General features: G+C 38.2%; 1 protein-coding gene across 6 annotated transcripts in view; it reads left to right on the top strand.

Annotated features, from left to right (window-relative positions):
• The window catches only part of dot1l (DOT1-like histone H3K79 methyltransferase), a 46,147-nt gene extending 42,302 nt beyond the window's left edge, over window positions 1–3,845 (top strand). For all 6 annotated transcript variants that reach the window (XM_061977929.1, XM_061977930.1, XM_061977933.1 and 3 more), the window contains one exon: window positions 2,735–3,845. Coding sequence is in view for 2 of the 6 variants with exons in the window: in XM_061977933.1 (XP_061833917.1) it covers window positions 2,735–2,745 (11 nt within the window). In the remaining 4 variants the exon portion in view is untranslated. The remainder of the gene's footprint in view (window positions 1–2,734) is intronic.
• Window positions 3,846–19,851: the final 16,006 nt, after the last annotated feature.

Raw genomic sequence — 19,851 nt, 5'->3', positions numbered from 1 at the left:
TGTGTTTTCTCAATCTCTCTTTCGCTCTCTCTCTCTTTCTCTGTCTCGCTCTCTCTCTGTCAGCTGAGTTTTTTTTTCTACTGCTTTGAGCGAGGCTGGAACCCTCGTCGCCCGTGTGAAAGACCAGCGCACTACTATTTGAGCTAAAACACAGGCAGTCTTCACAAAGGAGATGTATTCATAAATTCAATGATTTGTGAAATAGGTGATGTATTTGCATTGTTGCTGAAATCATGATGATGGGGGATGTTGAGCCCCCTTAGGTTAAGTAGGCCCTGCGTTTAGACCACAAGGAAAGGTTTTAAATGTAGAAATCAAGAAAATAAATTGTGTTGGACAGTAACAGTGACAACATTATGAAATCACTCAATTTTGAGGGGGAAAAACTTTGAAACCATGATAAACAAAACAACACACCACTAGTACTTTGTTGCACCACTTTTTGCTTTTATAACAACTTGCAGTTTCTGATACAGACTTATCGAGTGACAGTACTCCTCATCAATCTTGCTTTAACTTTCTCTGATTGCTGTTGTCAGATCAGTTTTGCAGGTTTAAGTCTTGTCATGGACCATTTTCTTCAATTTCCACCTCAGATTTTCAATTGCTATGAGGTAAGGACTATTAGCAAACCATGACATTGACCTTATGTATCTTTCTTCAAGGAAACTTTTTACAGTTTTTGCTTTTTTGCCAGATGCAATATCATCTTAAAAAATGATGTCATTATCCCCAAACGTCCTTTCGATAGATGGAATAGGAAAAGTGTCAAAATGTCAATGTACCATTTATTGATGATGTAATTAGAGCCATGACCCCAGTGACATTATTACTTGACATGCAGCCCAATATCATCAATGGCTTTGGAAATGTACATACTTCAGGCAGTCGTCTTCATAAATCCCATTAGAACAGCACCAAACAAATGTTTTAGCATCATCACCTTTCCCAATCACTGAATCGCCCATTGGAACCTATTTTTTTTCTGTTTGGATGTTAATGACAGTTTTCGTTTAGCTTTTTTTTTTGCATTCAAAACAAGCGGTATAAAATGGATGGATGGGAATCCCATTTTTCTTTAGACGGTTTCTTACAGTTTTGTCTCATACAGAGACTCCAGTTTCCGCCCTGTTGTTCATTTGATTTGTTGTGCATGTTTTCGTTTTGAAGACATTGCTTGAAGTTTTATGTCTTGACCCATTTTCAATTTCCCTTGGTCTACCAGTATGCTTGCCTTTTACAAGCTAATTACCTTACCAACCCATGTTGTTTGTACTTGGTCTAGATTTCAGACACAGCTGACTCTGAACAATCAACATATTTTGCAACATTGCATGATAATTTACCTTCTTAAAGAACTTTGATAATGCTCTCCTGTCTCCTTTGTCTCAATGACATATCTCGTGTTAGAGCCGGGATTCATGCCAATCCACCTGGTCCAACAGCTCGACAAGGTGTGAACACTTCTTTTCAACTGCCGACTAATGAACAGACTTAATCTGACGCCACTGTTATCTTTGGAAATTAACATTTACAGGGTGATTCCATATTTGTTTCCTCAGAATTGAGTGATTCCATATTTTCATTTCCGCACTTGATCTAAAAATGAAACTGTTACTACCACAATTTATATTCTTGATTTATTTTAATGTTTCTTAAAGCCAGAAAGTTGCCATTTGAAGTGACTATAGTTTTGTGTCATATCTGTAATACATTTTTTTTTGGACAAAATTACGAAAAGGAATGGACATCCTTTAAGTCTGGTGATTCCATCTTTTTAGCCAGGGTTTGTATAAAACACAGGTGTACACATTGAATCACTAGATATTTACATTACATGATACTTCTATATAATGAGGGTGAGTCCATAACACGCTAAAAGGCTGACTGAATGATTTTACAGAATTAAGCAAATGAATGAACATCCTCCAAGTCTGGTGATTCCATCATTTTTTGCCAGGGGTTGTATAAAATGCAGGTGTACACATTGAAACACTAAATATGTACATTACATGTTACTTCTCCATGAGGAGGGTGAGTCCATAACATGCTAAATGGCTTACTGAATGATTGTGTGAGTGCGCTGGATTTAATGTGAACAATTTAATTGGTCCACCGTGACCCGTTCTGCAATTTTATTGGTCTGCTATGACGAGGCTAAATTTATTGGCGGCATGTGAAGCTTTTGAACCCATAAAAATCTGTAAGTTAGCCGCAACATTGTGTAAAGCGCATGGTTCAAAGCGTGGAGAAAAATAAAGCAGCTGTGAAACTATTATGCGATACAAACTCATTACATCCAAAGTGAGATATGTAAAGCCTTTGTTATAATTTGGATAATCATGGTTTAGTTTTTGAAAACCCCACATTTTCTGAGATTTTCAATTCAAGGTTTTCATAAGATGATAGCCGTAGTCACAGCAAATTGGAGACTTAGTATGATACTGCAGCACAAACGGATGGTAAGCCAACGCTGCCACGTTAATTTTTGTCCATGTCTTGTCTCCTCAAATATTACTAAGGTAAATCTGCTCGACAAATTAGCAATGGTATATGGTAAGGTATCAACTCGGTTGACCTGATATCAGACCTCATACCTCGTAACTCACATTACCCAGTTTTGACTTCTAAAAAGCATCAATAGCCAAGTGTTAGTGTGTAGTGAAAAGGGGGCATTTTACATGCTTCGTTGTATGTTGCTCATCATGTCTTTTGTTTTGTGTCAACTTTGCAGGTAATTGCTGAAAACTACCTCAACAGGAAATAAACTATGCAAATATCCAGGTGTTGGACCAAGGCACTCTGCTCCTCACTCACTGGTGCTTTAATTACATCTGCACTACAGGACCGGCTTCTGTACTGGGACACACGCACAAACACACAGATGTGATCACCATGAGCAGGATCAACAGAACCGGTCATGTTTTGAATTGCAAAGTGTTATATTTCTTTTCACATTGTTTCCTTCACAAAGATGGTTTAAAGCTGCGGTTAAACTCTAGTAACAATCAATGAGTGTTAACATCGAGCTGCTAAGTTCTATCTCCCCCCATGTGCAAGTGATTAAATCAACAAGCACACTACTTCCTGTCATGGAGGTGCAACTTCCTGTTTGACCTGTTCATTGAGCTCTGCTCTTTAGACAGTTGTTCCTATTTGAGGTGTGTGTGATTTTTGTTGTGATGATTCTAAACATCTGACTGATGAACAAGATGAGGAAACGATTTAGATCTGCTTTCACACTGGATTGCAACATAGTTACTTTTGTAGCATAAAAGGATTGTCTGCTTGTGCAAACCACTTAGATATTTTCACTTAATTAGGTCCCACCTAAAAAAATATATATCTATCTAACTGATCAATAATGGAGCTATAATTTGTTGACTATCAAAGCGATTGATGTCCTATCATTGACATATCAGAGAGCGTGACTGCTGTTAGGTAATAAGACATATTTGAGGTGTAAAAGCGTGCTTACTCCTAACAAATAAGTGTTTATTTCCGACTAGTTTAAGAAAAAAAGAGTTAAATCCATGAACTGTTGATTACTCTGCTAAGAAACGGTGCTCTGTGTTCATTCTCTCTGGCAGGTGATGCGATGCTGCCAAGTTAAGTGAAGTTGAATCCAGGTAGTTCATATTAATAATAATAATAATAATATCTGGAGCTTGTTTTTTTTGTATTTATTAGTCCTGTTGTCAATTTTTCTAAGTGTGACGGAAACCTTTTCAAAGCAGGACATTTTTAACCTCTTCTTAAGCTGAACTTTGTATATTTATTTGTGCTGCTGGGTGCTAAGAGCATGATTTAGGACGCTAAATATACATCTTCACACACTGGTAAAACGTCTTTTTTTTCCCCATCACAACAAATTACTGGACTACTTCACACCTCCTCCTGGTTTGCTTTTGATTGTCCTTTTTTGTGTTTGTACTGTGAATATGATTCTCTTGACTGTACAGTTGTATTAGATTTATATATTTATGTCCCTCATTCGCCTTTTTTGTTCTTTTTATCTGGAAATGTGTTGACGTTGTAGAATGCAATAGTGTGTCACTCACTGTCAGAAAACAATGGTGCTAAATTGGACAGTGCCTGGTTTTTATTTATTCCTACATTTGAAAAAAAAAAACACAACTGAAAAATACAAAAGAAATGAGACGGGGACATTTTGTAAAGACCCCCTTTTTGGTTTTTATTTCTCCTGTTTCACACGTATGGAAAAAAAAATTGGGAGTGAAACTAACACACTGTTTTGTACAAAGGCTTTCTCTCCAGCGCCAACACAAAGCTATATTTAATGTTATAAAATATACTGTCTAAATATATATAGATATATATTATATGAGGGGAATCTCTAGGTGCTGCATTTGGACTCCCACATTGGGTCCTTAATGCCACTGTATGACCTTAACCAACATTGCGCATTCTGTGATGTGCACAAATAAGGTGCTTTGTGGGGCGAACACAACTTCCTGTCTTTATCTTTTCTTTTCTTATACCTATTTAGGAATTCTGCAGGAAAAATGGTGCTTCTGTTTTTCATGGTGCAAACAAAATGTGTTTTACAGATGAGGCCCCCCTCCTTGTTTCTTTTTTTTCATATATATATATATATTGTGGGTATTGCAAGAGCCGCACTAAATGTAAAACACTTGTTTGTATGTGAGCCTGTCCATGTGTAACTCTTATTTCTATGTTTTGAAGACACAATTAGAGACTGTAGTCTGTTTAAACCGGGACTGAGTGTTTTTTTTTTTAATCATTGGTGTTTCCATCACACGCCTGCCTTTTGTTTTTTGTCTCACTGCTTTCTGTCCTCTTTGTAGAAACGTGATGCTCTACTTCACTTAAAACGAGGAAAAATGGCAGCTAATTCTTCTGCAGTTGTGCAGTCGGGTGTTTTCTTCCGTCAGTAAACCTTCAACGTGGGCAGCTTTCTGGATGCAGCTGTGGTGTATGTGCAAGTGAGAGCCTCGTCTTTTTTTACCTGTTTTAATATACAGTAATTCTACATGATGTAAATACTGCATTGATGTAGCTGAAGGGCTGTGGACCCTGGAATGTAGTCTAACGTATTGGTTGTAGCCTCATGGTCTAGGGCTGCATAAGTGCCACTGGCACTGGGGAGCTGCGGTTTATCGAGGCGAAAATGAATTCCAACTCTCAGAAGAAAATTATTGATCATCCTAAAAGGGCTGTTTGCAGCATCCTCACAGTTGCACTTTTCAAAGCAACAAATATAACAAAAACACAATTGATTAGCTTATGTTAGCGTTATCGGTTTAACAGAACACCATTGTTTTAAAACTCTATTTTTTTCCCAATTACTAAGTTTATGTAATCATTTTTGTTTGGTCTAAAAAAAAGTTATTGGTGTTTATGGCTGTCACTCACCCTGTCTCGTCAACATGTACATGCAATTTGCAGTCATGTTATGATAGAATATACATTCAATGACAGCTAACACTAACTATCCAAATCACTATTAGCTAACAACACCCAAAGCTAATACGCATGCACGAGTTACTTACGAACGTAGTTACATCATTACGTCCTAAAGCGCGGGATGTAACGCTTAAAATACATTGGAAAGTTAGCGCCCTCTAGGTATCTGTGTAAATGTTGCAAACAGCCTTAATGGCAATTTTCCAATATAAGGAGTCCAAACAAACCTAAGACAAGTAAATATTGGCAATAGCGTCATGGTCTGGGGCTGCACGAGTGCTGTTAGCACTGGGAAACTGGTTCATTTGAGGCGCAAATGAATTCCAACATTCTGAACAGAATTATTGTTCCCCTAAACACACCTCTAAGACAACTAAATAGCGATAGTAGCGTCATGGTCTAAAGTAGCACGAGTGCTACTGGCAGTGAGTGGCAAAATTCCATCATTCTGAAGAACATAAAGATCGATCCCTCTAAACACACCTCTAAGACAACTAAATAGTGATAGTAGCGTCATGGTTCAGGGCTGCATGAGTGCTCCTCGCACTGGAGAGCTGCAGTTTGTTGAGGCGAAAATTAACTCCAACATTCTGAAGAAAAAAATGTTTGATCCCATTAATAGCAATTTTCCAATATAAGGAGTCCAAACACACCTCCAAGACAACTAAATTGAGTTAGTAGCGTCATGGTCTAGGGCTGCAGGACTGCAGGACTGCTGCCAGCACTGGGGAACTGCGGTTTATCTGAGTCGAAAATGAAATCCAACATTCTGAAGAACAGAATTATTGATCCCTTAAACACACCTCTAAGACGACTAAATAGTGGTAGTAGCAGTGTGGTCTAGAGTTGCACAAGTGCTACCGGCAGTGGAGAGCTGCGGTTTAATTGAGGCAAAATTCCATCATTCTGAAGAACATAAAGATCGATCCCTCCTAAACACACCTCTAAGACCACTAAATAGTGATAATAGCGTCATGGTTCAGGGCTGCATGAGTGCTCCTAGTCCCGGAGAGCTGCAGTGTGTTAAGGCAAAAATTAACTGCCATTATTCTGAAGAAAAAAATATTGATCCCATTAATGGCAATTTTCCAATATAAGGAGTGCAACTGTTAAATGGAGGTGAATAGACACAACGTTTATTCTGGTTCACAACTTTTAATCACCTGCTGCACAGTGGAAAAACCGGAAACACTCAATCCCCACTTCCCGCCCACAAACACTGCGCATGCGTTAACCCAGTATATGGAGAAACATGTTAACAATCTCCCTATCTTTTATAAATAAAAAAATTAAATAGCACATGTTTCTTGAGAACAAAACAAATGTCTTTTTAAACAACAGAAACAATAAAATCAATTTAGGTAAGAACCCATTTCCCTTCACTCAATGCTTTCAAAAGCATCAAAGGTGATGCCCCCTTTTTCGTAAGACAGTCAGCCAGTTGAGTTTTTGTTGCTGACAAATCACTTTCTGTATTTTTCTGTTGTGAATTAGTTCTTTGATGCCACTTATATCTAACCGAAGCCTTTTCTCTGTGACATGTTTTGTTGATGGAAGAGCATCATAGAGGGAATGATTATCAGTCACACAAACTAAGGCTGGAGCATTTAGACCAGCGGTGCCAGTAGTGAGCTCAAAATAAAGGGTGGCAAGAAACACAGCGTTGTCTATTCCATCCGACATGGCAAGAGTCTCTCCAGCAAGTGTGCTTCGCACCACTCGTCGAATCCTCTTGGACTGCCAGTAAAGGGGGGAGAATTTACCTCCTTTTCCCATTAGTGTGATCAACATGCCCCCTTGTGTACCGCCATCAGGAAGATTTCCTAATGAAGCATCGCTGAATACAGTTAGGTTTAAAGCAGCTGGCTTTGGCTTTGTCTTGCTATATCTTTGGCACGTGTCACATGCATCCACTATTTGTTGCAAAATAGTGAGACAGTCCTTGTCTTTGTTCCCTGAACTTTGAATTAGCTTATGCAGGCGATCTGCTGATGCATGGCCAAATTGTTTGTGAAGTTTGAGGAGGACCTTGTTCTTCTCGATTGTGGACATATTTTCTGTTACGATCAGGACTTCATCTTCAGCAAATAAATCTTGTATCCGACATTCCATGTCATCATTATCTCTTATGTCACCACTGAGCCTGAGCTGGTAAACTGAAGAGGTATCTGCTGCTTAAACATCACTGCCCTGTCGTTTTCCATGTCTAACGTAGTTCCTGCCTTTTTTAATGATGTTTTACTCAGCAGGAGTGGAATATCGACTTTGACAACTTCTGTCTCAATGTTACACTTTGTCCATCCTATTTTAGCTGGTAGATGCACTTTTCTGGTGGAATGAATCACATTTCCATCTCCAAAACCAAACTGTCTGTTGCTAGACCTTTCTGTACTTCTGAGATTAGTTACCTGCTTTTCATTGAGATTATCTCCATAACCTTCAAGCCACTTTTCTTCACATACTGTGCCAGTGCAGGCGGTGTCTATGATTGCTGAGCCTGCAGCTTCAGTCATAAAAATCTCAGCTTTAGATCATTTGTTAACAGTGTGATATTAACTTCATCCAAATTGTCATTTTCAGTCAATCTTACTTGTTCGTGCTTTTTGTGCGGGCAGTCCTTCGCCCAGTGGCATGTGCTTTGACATACGGCACATCGTGATCGTTTACCGTACTTATCCAGTGGGTTTGTACCTGGTAACGGCGTCACCGATCTTTGTTGTCCACGTTGAAACGGTGTGTTCCGTCTTCCTCTCCATTGTGGCTGTTCTGTGAGGAAAGCTGCGTCCTGGTTCAGTTGTATCTCGCTTGACGAGCCCGTTGTTTTACCTCCTAATATCCGTTTGAGAGCTGACTTCATTGACGAGAAGCTTAGCTCTGTGTTAGCCGTCAGTGCCAGCTGCCTGTCTTTCTCACCGAGGCAGGCTGTGTCAAGAAGTTTAAAGGCCAACAACGCATCAGGGAGTGTCATATTGTACCTTTTCATCCGGTTGTAGCGATGTTCAAAGTAGGTCTGGGCGATATGGCCTTTTTTTAATATCTCGATATTTTAGGCCATATCGCGATACACGATACATATCTCGATATTTTGCCTTAGCCTTGAATGAACACTTGATGCATATAATCACAGCAGTATGATGATTCTATGTGTCTACATTAAAACATTCTTGTTCATACTGCAGTAATATATGCTCATTTTAAACTTTCAGGCAGAGAAGGAAATCACAACTAAGTAAATTGACCAAAACTGTATTTGTTAAACAGTTATTAAGCAGTGACACAAACATTCATGTCATTTCCAAAACAGAAAGTGCAAGATTGTCAGAGACATTTTAAAACAAGCTATTAGTGCACTTAAGTGCATGATGTCACTAAGATGACTTATCAAAACAACACTAAATTAAAGTGCACTTTTTGTACAGAACGCCACTACAATAGTTTAAAAACATGATGTCACACAAGATATTTCAATAACTGTCAAATAAAAATGAGCTGCATATTAGGAAATCAAATAGTGTACGTCCTTCGCTATGTGATAGGTTCCTGCGGACATTATCTCCTTTTGTCGTGGACTCATTTTTTCATACGGTGTTGATCTGGAAATGTTTGCCTCGGCATTTCGATGGTGTGGGCGTGTGGCACCGAACGGAGATGTTGACATGCGGAGTAAGCACTCTTCATTCTCTAGCGGGTGACTTTTCAAATGATGCTACATGTTAGCAGTCATGCTACTTTTTGTAGAAACGCTTTTGCCCCACACTTGACAAATTGCGGTTGTCTGTTCGACATATTCCCACTTGAAGCCAAACCACCGCCAGACGATTGACCCCCTGCTGTATTTCTTGGGAATTAATTCTTCCTTCATTTGTTACCAGATTTGCACCTTCTTTCTCTCGTGTTACCACTCGCACCACAGCTAACTTTAGCCATGCTGCTACGTCTCTGCGCCGCGAGGGCGTATACGTATGTGACGTGTGACGTATGTAAGAAGGTGCGCTTGCTGTCTGTGAGAAGGAGACACAAGAAAGAGTGGGAAGAGCCTGTAGTGTAATTCCAGCAGCTAAAAGCAACTGCGTGAGAACATATACTCCAATATCACGATATAGTCATTTTCTTTATCGCACAGAGACAAACCCTCGATGTATCGCGTATATCGATAGATCGCCCAGCCCTAGTTCAAAGTCAACAATATAATCCACCATTGAAACTGAACTATTTTTGGGGATGCGGTCGAAGTACGTGTACGCTTCGTTTGCACGATCCTTTTCCTCTTTCACAAATAATGCCGTCATACTGTTGTCATTGTCCAACTCCTCCGCAGATATCTCCATTGCAATTTCTCTGGCTCTTCCTTAAAGTCCCAAAGCCACAGCCAGTGCTTGCTTTTTCTTCCCGAGTTCTGTAACCCGCGTCCAAATGTTAACTTCATTTTTCCAGCACTCGTATGGCCTGGACTCGTCAAACCTCGGCGGTATTTTATAGTTTACTGCCATCCTCAACCATCCTCTGCTACAGATGTTAAATGGAGGTGAATAAACACAACGTTTATTCTGGTTCGCAACTTTTAATCAACTGCTGCACAGAGGAAAAACCGGAAACACTCAAACCCCACTTCCCACCCACAAACTTTGCGCATGCGTTAACCCAGTATAAAGGGAGAAACATGTTAACACGACCACACCTCCAAGACAACTAAATTGAGGTAGTAGCGTCATAGTCTAGGACTGCTGCCTGCACTGGTTTATTTAAGTGAACATTATTTCCGAAATTCTGAAGAAGAAATTGAACACAGCTCTAAGACAACTAAATAGTGATAGTGGCGTCATGGGCTATGGCTGCACGAGTGCTATCGTCACCGGTAAGCTGCGTATTGAGACGAAAATGTATTCCAAAATTCTGAAGAAAATGATTGATCCCCTTCGTAGCAGTTTTCCAACATGACATGTCCAAACACACTTTTAAGACAACTTAGCGCTGGCAGTATCGTAATGGTCTGGGGTTGCACGAGTGCCACCGGCACTGAAGAGCTGCAGTTTATTAAAGTGAAAATTAATTCCAACATTCTGAAGAAGAAAACAATTAATCCCCTTCATGGCAGTTCTCCAACAAAAGTCCAAACACATCTTTACGACAGCAAAATAGGGATGGTAGCATCATGGTCAGGGGCTGCACAAGTGCTACCGGCACTGGGGGGACTGTGGCTCACACAAAGATGAAAAGCACGATCCCTTCCTGGGTAGTTTTCCAATATATGGTCCTCAAACTCAACTCAAGATGACCAAACAGTGATGGCGGGTCTTGCGTAAGAGCTGCTGGTGCTGGGGAGCTGCGGTTCATTGAGCAAAACATGAGATGGCAATGGTGCTCATACAAAATATGGACAGTGTGTACACAATTTTCACTGTGATGCGTACTCCGCTCTGGTCGGTTTAGCCAACAATAAGTGTTGATTCATTGTCACGATATATGAATATATACTCCTTTCAAAGATGTCCGCAGTGTGACTCAAGTGTGGGCAACTCTGTTAGCGATAAGCCTCAGGGTCAAAGGGGAAAATTCAGAATCTTGCCTAAAGTTTCCGGCCGCCATTTGGCCACCTTGGTTCTCACTGACACATCCATCCAGCACTGGAGCTCGAGAAAGCTCCATGAGTTCGTTCTCCCACTCTCAGCAGACATGATGATGATGATGATGGTGAGGCGCTTGTGATGGAACATGTGTTTACCGTGTGTGTGGTGTTGGTGCTTTTTATCCTGAGATGTAATCATAGTGAGAAATGGAATTAATGTTGCTTTTTCTCGCCCATATCCTCCCTGCATTTTATGGACATCAATAAAATGTTTCATATGATATTTGAATGTGCCGTGTGGAATGCATGCAGTGCACCGCAACCCTGTGTCTTCACTGAGGGGGTTAAAGGTCAGTTCGCACATTGTTATTGATGGCATAGCAAAGGTTGTACAGTAAATGTTTCTTGTCATATCTCCACAGGTTACAACTTTCACTGAGTGCTGCTTCTTATTGGCGTCGCAGCATATGTGAACTGAGGTGAAAAGGTCAGATTAGTAAAATTCATTTTCTAATGCATGCACAGTGTGTTTATGGTTTATGGCAAGGCAATAACCCTTATTTATGGAAGAAAGATAACTAGCATAGCAATTGTAGCTGAAGTCAAAGGTCATATCTTCACACTCCATGTTAATATCTGATTTATGTGTTGCATCCTGTCAAAGCAAGAACCCTACTGATTTTATGGGAATCATGTCACAAACTAGTCAGTGAGAAGGTTAAAGGTAAACCTCATTTTAACATTTTTGTGTCGTGTGTTTTAACAAGAACCCTACTGATTTCTCAAAAACACTTCACTGCGCAATTTCTTATGTTCTCTTTGCTTGTTTTTGTTCTTTAGACTTAGACAAACTTTATTGATTCACAAGGGAAATTGTTCCACACAGTAGCTCAGTTTCAAAGGATGGAAAGGATAATGCAGGTATAAAGTAGACTAAAATTGTATCATAGTAGCAATATAAAATATGACATCTTTGTAATATTTGCATATTATATATACAGTCTATAATATCCATCCATCCATTTTCTACCGCTTGTCCCTTTTGGGGTCACGGCAAGCGCTGGAGTATATACTGATATATTATTATATTATATTATATTTTTATATAATATATACAATATATAACAAATCCCAATTACCATGTACAATATTACAGTATATGTAACAGCTGCAGCCAAAAAAAAAAAGTGCAGCAGAAAATATACATTATAAACAAAGAGAAGTAGTTATTATATTATTGTTTTCGTTTGAGACGCTTGGCCTGCAATACATATTCAGTTACATTGTACAGTATTAATTATTAAAAAATATATATTTTTATTCTATTGTAATTAACTTTTTAAACTTCTAATTAACCTGAGGGTACTGCACCGTAGAGGGTGCTCATCCGACAATTACTATGACATGATGAGCAAATAGCCCTAAGTGCTAAATTAATACATTTTTTCACCCTCATCCTTGGGGCGCCCCCTGGAGAATGCCACCCTGGCCAAATCCCCTTGTGGCCTAGAAAGTGCCAGAAAATCTTGCCAGACTTCAGCTCAGGGGTGAACCCCTGACAGATCCTAGGAACACCATTTTGTCTGTGTTTGATATGAAGGTAAGGTTTGTCAGATAAAATACATTTTGAAAGAACATTTTAAATGTCAAAGCTACACAAAAACAGACATTTTTTCCTTGCAGCAGAAAATGCTCTATTTGTTTTTCTTTTGATTTTATCTCAACAAATGCACCTTGGGATAGGTTGATTGGCAACACTATGTGTGTTGGCCCTGGATGTACCCCACTTTTCGCCCCAGTGCAGCTGGGATAGGCTCCAGCCACCCCGAGAGGGACAAGCGGTAGAAAATGGATGGGTGGATAAACTAAACTACTGTGCTGCTTCCATTTAACATTTTGTATATTTGTCTTCCAGATGGCGCTACTATCTCCCACCTAAAGCATGCGACGAACACACTGTTCCCTGTAAATTTGAATTACCACTGAAATGATGTGTAAACATATCGGCTTTAGGGCTCTAAAGTCCTCAAAATACATTTAGTTTTAAATAGAGATGTCTGATAATTTCGGCCTGCCGATATTATCGGCCGATAAATGCGTTAAAATGTAATATCGGAAATTATAGGTATCGTTTTTTTTATTATCGGTATCGGGTTTTTTTTTTTTTTTTTTTTTTTTTTTTTTAAATTAAATCAACATAAACACAAGATACACTTACAATTAGTGCACCAACCCAAAAATCCTTCCTCCCCCATTTACACTCATTCACACAAAAGGGTTTTTTCTTTCTGTTATTAATATTCTGGTTCCTACATTATATATCAATATATATCAATACAGTCTGCAAGGGATACAGTCCGTAAGCACACATGATTGTGCGTGCTGCTGGTCCACTAATAGTACTAACCTTTAACAGTTAATTTTACTCATTTTCATTAATTACTAGTTTCTATGTAACTGTTTCTTTATTGTTTTACTTTCTTTTTTATTCAAGAAAATGTTTTTAATTTATTTATCTTATTTTATTGTATACATTTTTTTAAAAGTACCTTATCTTCACAATACCTGGTTGTCCAAATTAGGCATAATAATGTGTTAATTCCACGACTGTATGTATCGGTTGATATCGGTATCGGTAATTAAAAAGTTGGACAATATCGGAATATCGGATATCGGCAAAAAGCCAATATCGGACATCCCTAGTTTTAAATGATTTAAAGTGAAAAAATGTGAATATGTAATACACTTTAGGAAAAAAATGCGTTATCACGGTTGCTGCCGATCATTGAGACAGACCATAATGACAGACCAAAAAAATCCCATACAATGTATTATTACCCTTTTAAGTGAAGTTGACCTTCTGGCAAAGTATTCTCTAAAAAGAGGCCAGAATATGGAAGCAGACCTCCCAATGAGCCTTCTTGGAAGTCTTTCACCTGCTGGTCTACAGTACACTATTTTTAGTAACTATTCATCCCTGCTATACAAGGTTGCATGACGTTGATGTCTGGATAACGTTTTTTTTTTTAATTTTTAAGAATCCTTGTGATGATTTATGATGTCCAAGAATGAGCTTTGACTGGATTTCTTGGAATTAGAAGACCACCAAGGAGCTCAGAGACCTTGACGGTCTGCAAAACAACACTGCAGCTGTGAGATCATAAACACCTCCTTGGAAGGAATCACCTCTTATATCTTCTCTTTAAGGCACAAAGATGTGTACCACTTTACTACCTCGCATCCAGGTCAGTTTCTGCTTCTATGGTCATCACGCATTATAAATAAAAAAAACACCGAAAGCAAAACATTATGGTTGTCCCAATTCCATGTTGATAGAAAAAAATGAACATATCAGCTTGCATTTAAAATCTCAGATATAAACGCTAAGATAAAAGCACCGCTTTTGCAAAGCTGGACAGCCAAAAGCTTAATGTCCTCTAATAAACACACAAAGTTGGCCGTTTTTAATGGTTCAGTGAAATAATTTACAAAAGGTAAACAAATTATGGGCTACTAGGAGCTAGCAGCTACACAACAGCTGAGCAGACAATAGCCCACCAGCAAGACATGTAAAAAGTGACCTTAATCTTAGTATAAAACAATGTAAACAAGTATAATTATAGTTATGTTACTTAGATGTACAAAGTCTCCAAGGCAGAAGTGTAATAGAAAGTATCCAGTAAAAAAAAAAGTTTTCGCATCATGAGATTAAGTTCAGTAGATGTCGCCAAAAACAATTGCCACTCCCCATTAATTTAAAGAAAGCATAAGTCCATCCCGGAGGGTTAATAATAAATATGTTAGAGTTTTTCATACCTACCATTGTTCTCAGTTTGTCTAATTTCACTTGAGCAAACCTTTTCTAACAACCCACTCTACAAAATCAAAGTAAGTATGATTCCTTTCATGCTGATATCGTGTCAGATCATTAATGGTATCGGACAATACTCAATGCTCAATATCTGTATTGGTTTGTAAGTATAAAAAAAGTTGTATCTGGACACCCTTACAAAAAACACTTAATCGTTTAGAAGTCCTTATAATTTACTTACACATTTTCTCCAAATACCAAAAAATGCCAGCTTCACAAGAACTGATGTAAACATATTTTTTTATTAAAAAAATATCTCACATTTTTTTTAATCAAAAAAAATCTCTCACATACATTTAAAAAAAAAATTCCCTACAACAGTGTCAGGTGGGAAACTAAAACTCACACTCGTGGTCTTAAAGACAAACAATTTAACTTCCCCCCCAAACCACTGTCTACATATGTCATACTGTATTAATATTATAAACAAGTTAATCATTTTAAACTACCTCAGCCTGAAATATGAGTTATGTGCATGTAATTGTTTAAAGGCCATTATGTTTATGTAATCCCACATTATTTTAATATAAAAAAGACTAATACAAATTTTAAGGACTATTGCTTATTATTATTATCAGGCCATGTTATGGGACAATGTTTGGCAGCAACATTGATTTTCATGCATTATTTTTTTAAACACATTTGAGGTCCTTACAGCAAGAAAATGTCAAACTTCCTAAAACTCCCCACTGCATTTTTATTTATAAAAATGTGTATTCTATTAAATACATTTCAATGAGCATTTACACTGAACAAAACTATAAACGCAATACTTTTGTTTTTGCTCCCATTTTTCATGAGTTTGACTCAAAGATTTAAAACTTTTAGTATATACACAAAAGTCCTATTTCTTTAAAATATTGTTCACAAATCTGTCTAAATCTGTGTTAGTGAGCATCTCCCAGGTGTGGGATATCATGTTGCTGATTAAACAACATGATTATTGCACAGGTGTACCTTAGGCTGCCCACAATAAAAGACCACTCTGAAATGTGCAGTTTTACATACAGCACAATGCCACAGATGTAAGTTTTGAGGGAGCGTGCAGTTGGCATGCTGACTGCAGGAATGTTCACCAGAGCCGTTCCCTGTGAATTGAATGTTAATTTTTCTACCATAAGATGTCTCCAAAAGCGTTTCAGAGAATTTGGCAGTGCATCCAACCGGCCTCACAACCGCGATCACGTGTAACCACAGCAGCCCAGGACCTCAACATCCAGCAGGTGCAAGGTTATGATCGTCTGAGACCAGCCACCTGGACAGCTGCTGTAATAATTGGTTTGCATAACGAAAGACATTCTGCACAAACTGAAAAACCGTCTCGGGGAAAGTCATCTGCATGCTCGTCGTTCTCATCGGGGTCTCGACCTGACTGCAGTTCGTTATCGTAACTGACTTGAGTTAGCAAATGCTCACATTCGATGGTGTCTGGCACGTTGGAGAGGTGTTCTCTTCTCGGATCAGTCCTGGTTTTTACTGTTCAGGGCAGATGGCAGACAGGGTGTGTGGCGTTGTGTGGGAGAGCGATTTGCTGATGTCAATGTTGTGAATGGAGTGGCTCATGGTGGGGGTGATGTTATGGTGTGGGCAGGCGTATCTTATGGACAATGAACACAAGTGCATTTTATTGTTGTGTTGTGGGTTTTCTTGATGGGCCCAGACATCTGGAGAGAAGCGAAGAGAGCTGACACTATGATTCAACTTTGAACAAAATACACCAATCAAATTTAAGTACGTATATTTATATTTGTGCATGCTGTTGAAGTTAATAGATAGATAGATAGTACTTTATTGATTCCTTCAGGAGAGTTCCCTCAGGAAAATTTAATGGCTAACTGTAGACAATTACAAATAATGTTTAAATTGTTTCATCAGACTTACAGCTAATAGCTGACAGATACAGATAGTGTGTTGATTGTTTCCTTCGTCTTTTACTAATAGTGTACCTAAAAAATAGCGTGTAAACTTTTATTTGCATTAAACTGACTCAAGAATACACAAAATTTAAGTTTTTTCATTAGTCTTATAGCTAAAAGTTTGGAAACTTTTATTTAAGACAAAAGTATACATAATGCTTTTAGAATAAGAATACTTGTTTCATTAACTTTTATTTAAGACATAGTAAATAAACTTATTTAAGATAAAAAGTAGACAATATACTTTAAATATGAGATTAAAGTTAAGTTTTATTTAAGATGAAACACCCTAAATACGAAAGTATATTTTTCAAATAAGGAAAAAGTTCACTTTTATTTAAGACAAAATTTTACAACATTATACTTTTAAAGTAAGAAAAAATAGTAAACACAATTTTATTTAAGTTATTTTACTTTATATATATATCTGTTATAACTCAAATCAGTTACAAAAACAGTCATTATAGTACGAGACAACTAAAATAAGATTTGTGTTTGGAATGTTATAGGAATAAACTTTTGGAAATGGGTGAACATGCTGTGACAGTGGCATTGATGTTCTATCTACAGTTAAAGTGAATACAAAATGATAAATCACTGTAATCAAATTAAATAATACATTTGAGAGGGTGGATTAAGCCTTTAAAACGGAATAACTGCTATAGTACTACAACTAAAATGTATTACCATCTATAGGGTCGAAAATCATTCTGACATAAGGACTACAACTAAAATGGCGGTGGTCTTAAAAAACTACAAGTTTTAATACCCATTTCTGCTTGCAAGAATCAAATCATTCTGATGTATAGACTACAATCAAAATGATTGAGTTTTATTATTAGATTCCACAGTACAGTACATATTCCGTACAATTGACCACTAAATGGTAACACCCGAATACGTTTTTCAACTTGTTTAATTCGGGGTCCATGTTAATCAATTCATGGTAACAATAAATGGCGCCTTACACGCTAAAAAAAAACAACCCACAAAGTTAAAATGGTGGCCGGTTATGAGGTATGCTTCCTGGTTCCGGTTTAGACTGAGCCCTATGAGTGTGAGGTCATCCCCCCCAATAGCTCCCCCCGAATAGGTGCTACGTAGAAGCCACGCCACTTCCTGGAGTCATAAATAATTCCCCTGCTGGCCCCCCTTTATTGGAGCTACAGTATAAGCCACGCCCACATCCTGGGGTCATAACCTAACCCCACTTCCGTAGTCCTAAATCATTCTCTATCCCCCGCTGGGCCCCCCTTATTTGGAGCTACAGTATCCTCATGCTGTTTAATCAGCATCTTGACATGCCACACCTGTGAAGTGGGATGGATGATCTTGGCAAAGAAGATATGCTCACTAACACAGATTTGTGAACAACATTTTAAAGAAATAGGTATTTTGTCTATAGTAAATGTTTTAGGGAGCAAAAACAAAAGTAAATTTTTTTGTTCAGTGTAGTATTTTGGTTATGTTATTCAAATGCATAAGAATGGCAAAATATTACAAACTGCTGTCACACAATAATAAACATATTGTGTATCATTATTGATATTAGATCTTTGACTTCATTGAAATATTTATTTGTTATTATTAGGCCATAAGATTGGTCAATCAATGGCTGGCAGAAACAGTGATTTTCTTGCAATATTATTTATTTCAACAGTTTTAAAACTTACATTTGAGGTCTTATCGGCAGAAAATATCAGCTTGCATGTGGTTTATATGCACATCAGTGACATGCGGTGAGGTTGATGGCTGGTGAGGCACTGACTTCATCACAGTCAGATTTACAAACATGAACCCTAAAGAGTATCTTATTCACCATTTGATTGGCAGCAGTTAATGGGTTATGTTTAAAAGCTCATACCAGCATTCTTCCCTGCTTGGCACTCAGCATCAAGGGTTGGAATTGGGGGTTAAATCACCAAAAATGATTCCCAGGCGCGGCGCCGCTGCTGCCCACTGCTCCCCTCACCTCCCAGGGGGTGATCAAGGGGATGGGTCAAATGCAGAGGACAAATTTCATTACACCTAGTGTGTGTGTGACAATCATTGGTACTTTAACTTAACTTTAACTTTACACATACAAACTGTAGCACACAAAAAAGCACATTTAATTAAAAAAAAACGTTATTATGGTCTTACCTTTACTTAGAAATTAAGTCCATGCGCCGCAACTAAAGCCCTCACTTAAACTTTCCACATGCAAGATTGAATCTACCATTTAAAAAAGTGTAACCGAGGGTTTATAAATGTCGCCTATACTGTATGAAACTACAAAATAACAAACACGGCGGCTCCAGTTTACACGAGGACCACTTTATTTACCTTCTTTCAAAAACCTCCACAACGTGACATCACTTCCGCTCTTAGCGCCTTCAAAATAAGAGCTCAAGGCATATACTGTATAACAGCGCATAACAGGAACTTAACATCACAAAGAGGAAAGCCCATGAAAATAGGTTACAAAAGTTATTTAATAAGAAGCCAAAAAGTGCAAAAACAATAATGTTTGTGTTGGAGGAGTTGTAAATTAGGTACACCTGCAGTCTGCAGGTGTATCTAATGTTGTGTCCCTGCAGTCATTCACAACTCCTCCAACACCAACATTATTGTTTTTGCACTTTTTGGCTTCTTATGAAATAATTTTTTTAAATAGATTCAATCTTGCACGTGGAAAGTTTAAGTGTGGGCTTTAGTTGATATAACAATTCTACGGCAGGGGTGCAGGAGGCGAGCCTCAGCCAGTGCGTCTTTTGCAGCCGTTTTATGATCGCTCAGCACAAGAAATACTTTACACACATACAGTTGTTGACAAAATACACTGTACATTATATACCTCAGCTAACTAAACTATGGAAATGTATAATATAATTCATATAGCAATACAGTCTCACTGCACAGCAGGCCAGCAGTTAGCCGAGTCATTGCGCAATCCATGTTGCGGCACTGAGTGACGTGCCTCAACTGGCTGCTGTTCACCGCACCGTCTCTTCTCAGTATTTGAACGGCAAATGTGAAAATTCAGCGATTTTGAATAAAAATAATCTAAA

Source organism: Nerophis lumbriciformis, linkage group LG18 (genome assembly GCF_033978685.3).
Source record: "Nerophis lumbriciformis linkage group LG18, RoL_Nlum_v2.1, whole genome shotgun sequence".
Taxonomy (NCBI): domain Eukaryota; kingdom Metazoa; phylum Chordata; class Actinopteri; order Syngnathiformes; family Syngnathidae; genus Nerophis; species Nerophis lumbriciformis.
The sequence above is the reverse complement of the archived record's forward strand: the minus strand, read 5'-3'. Positions and strand labels throughout refer to the sequence as shown.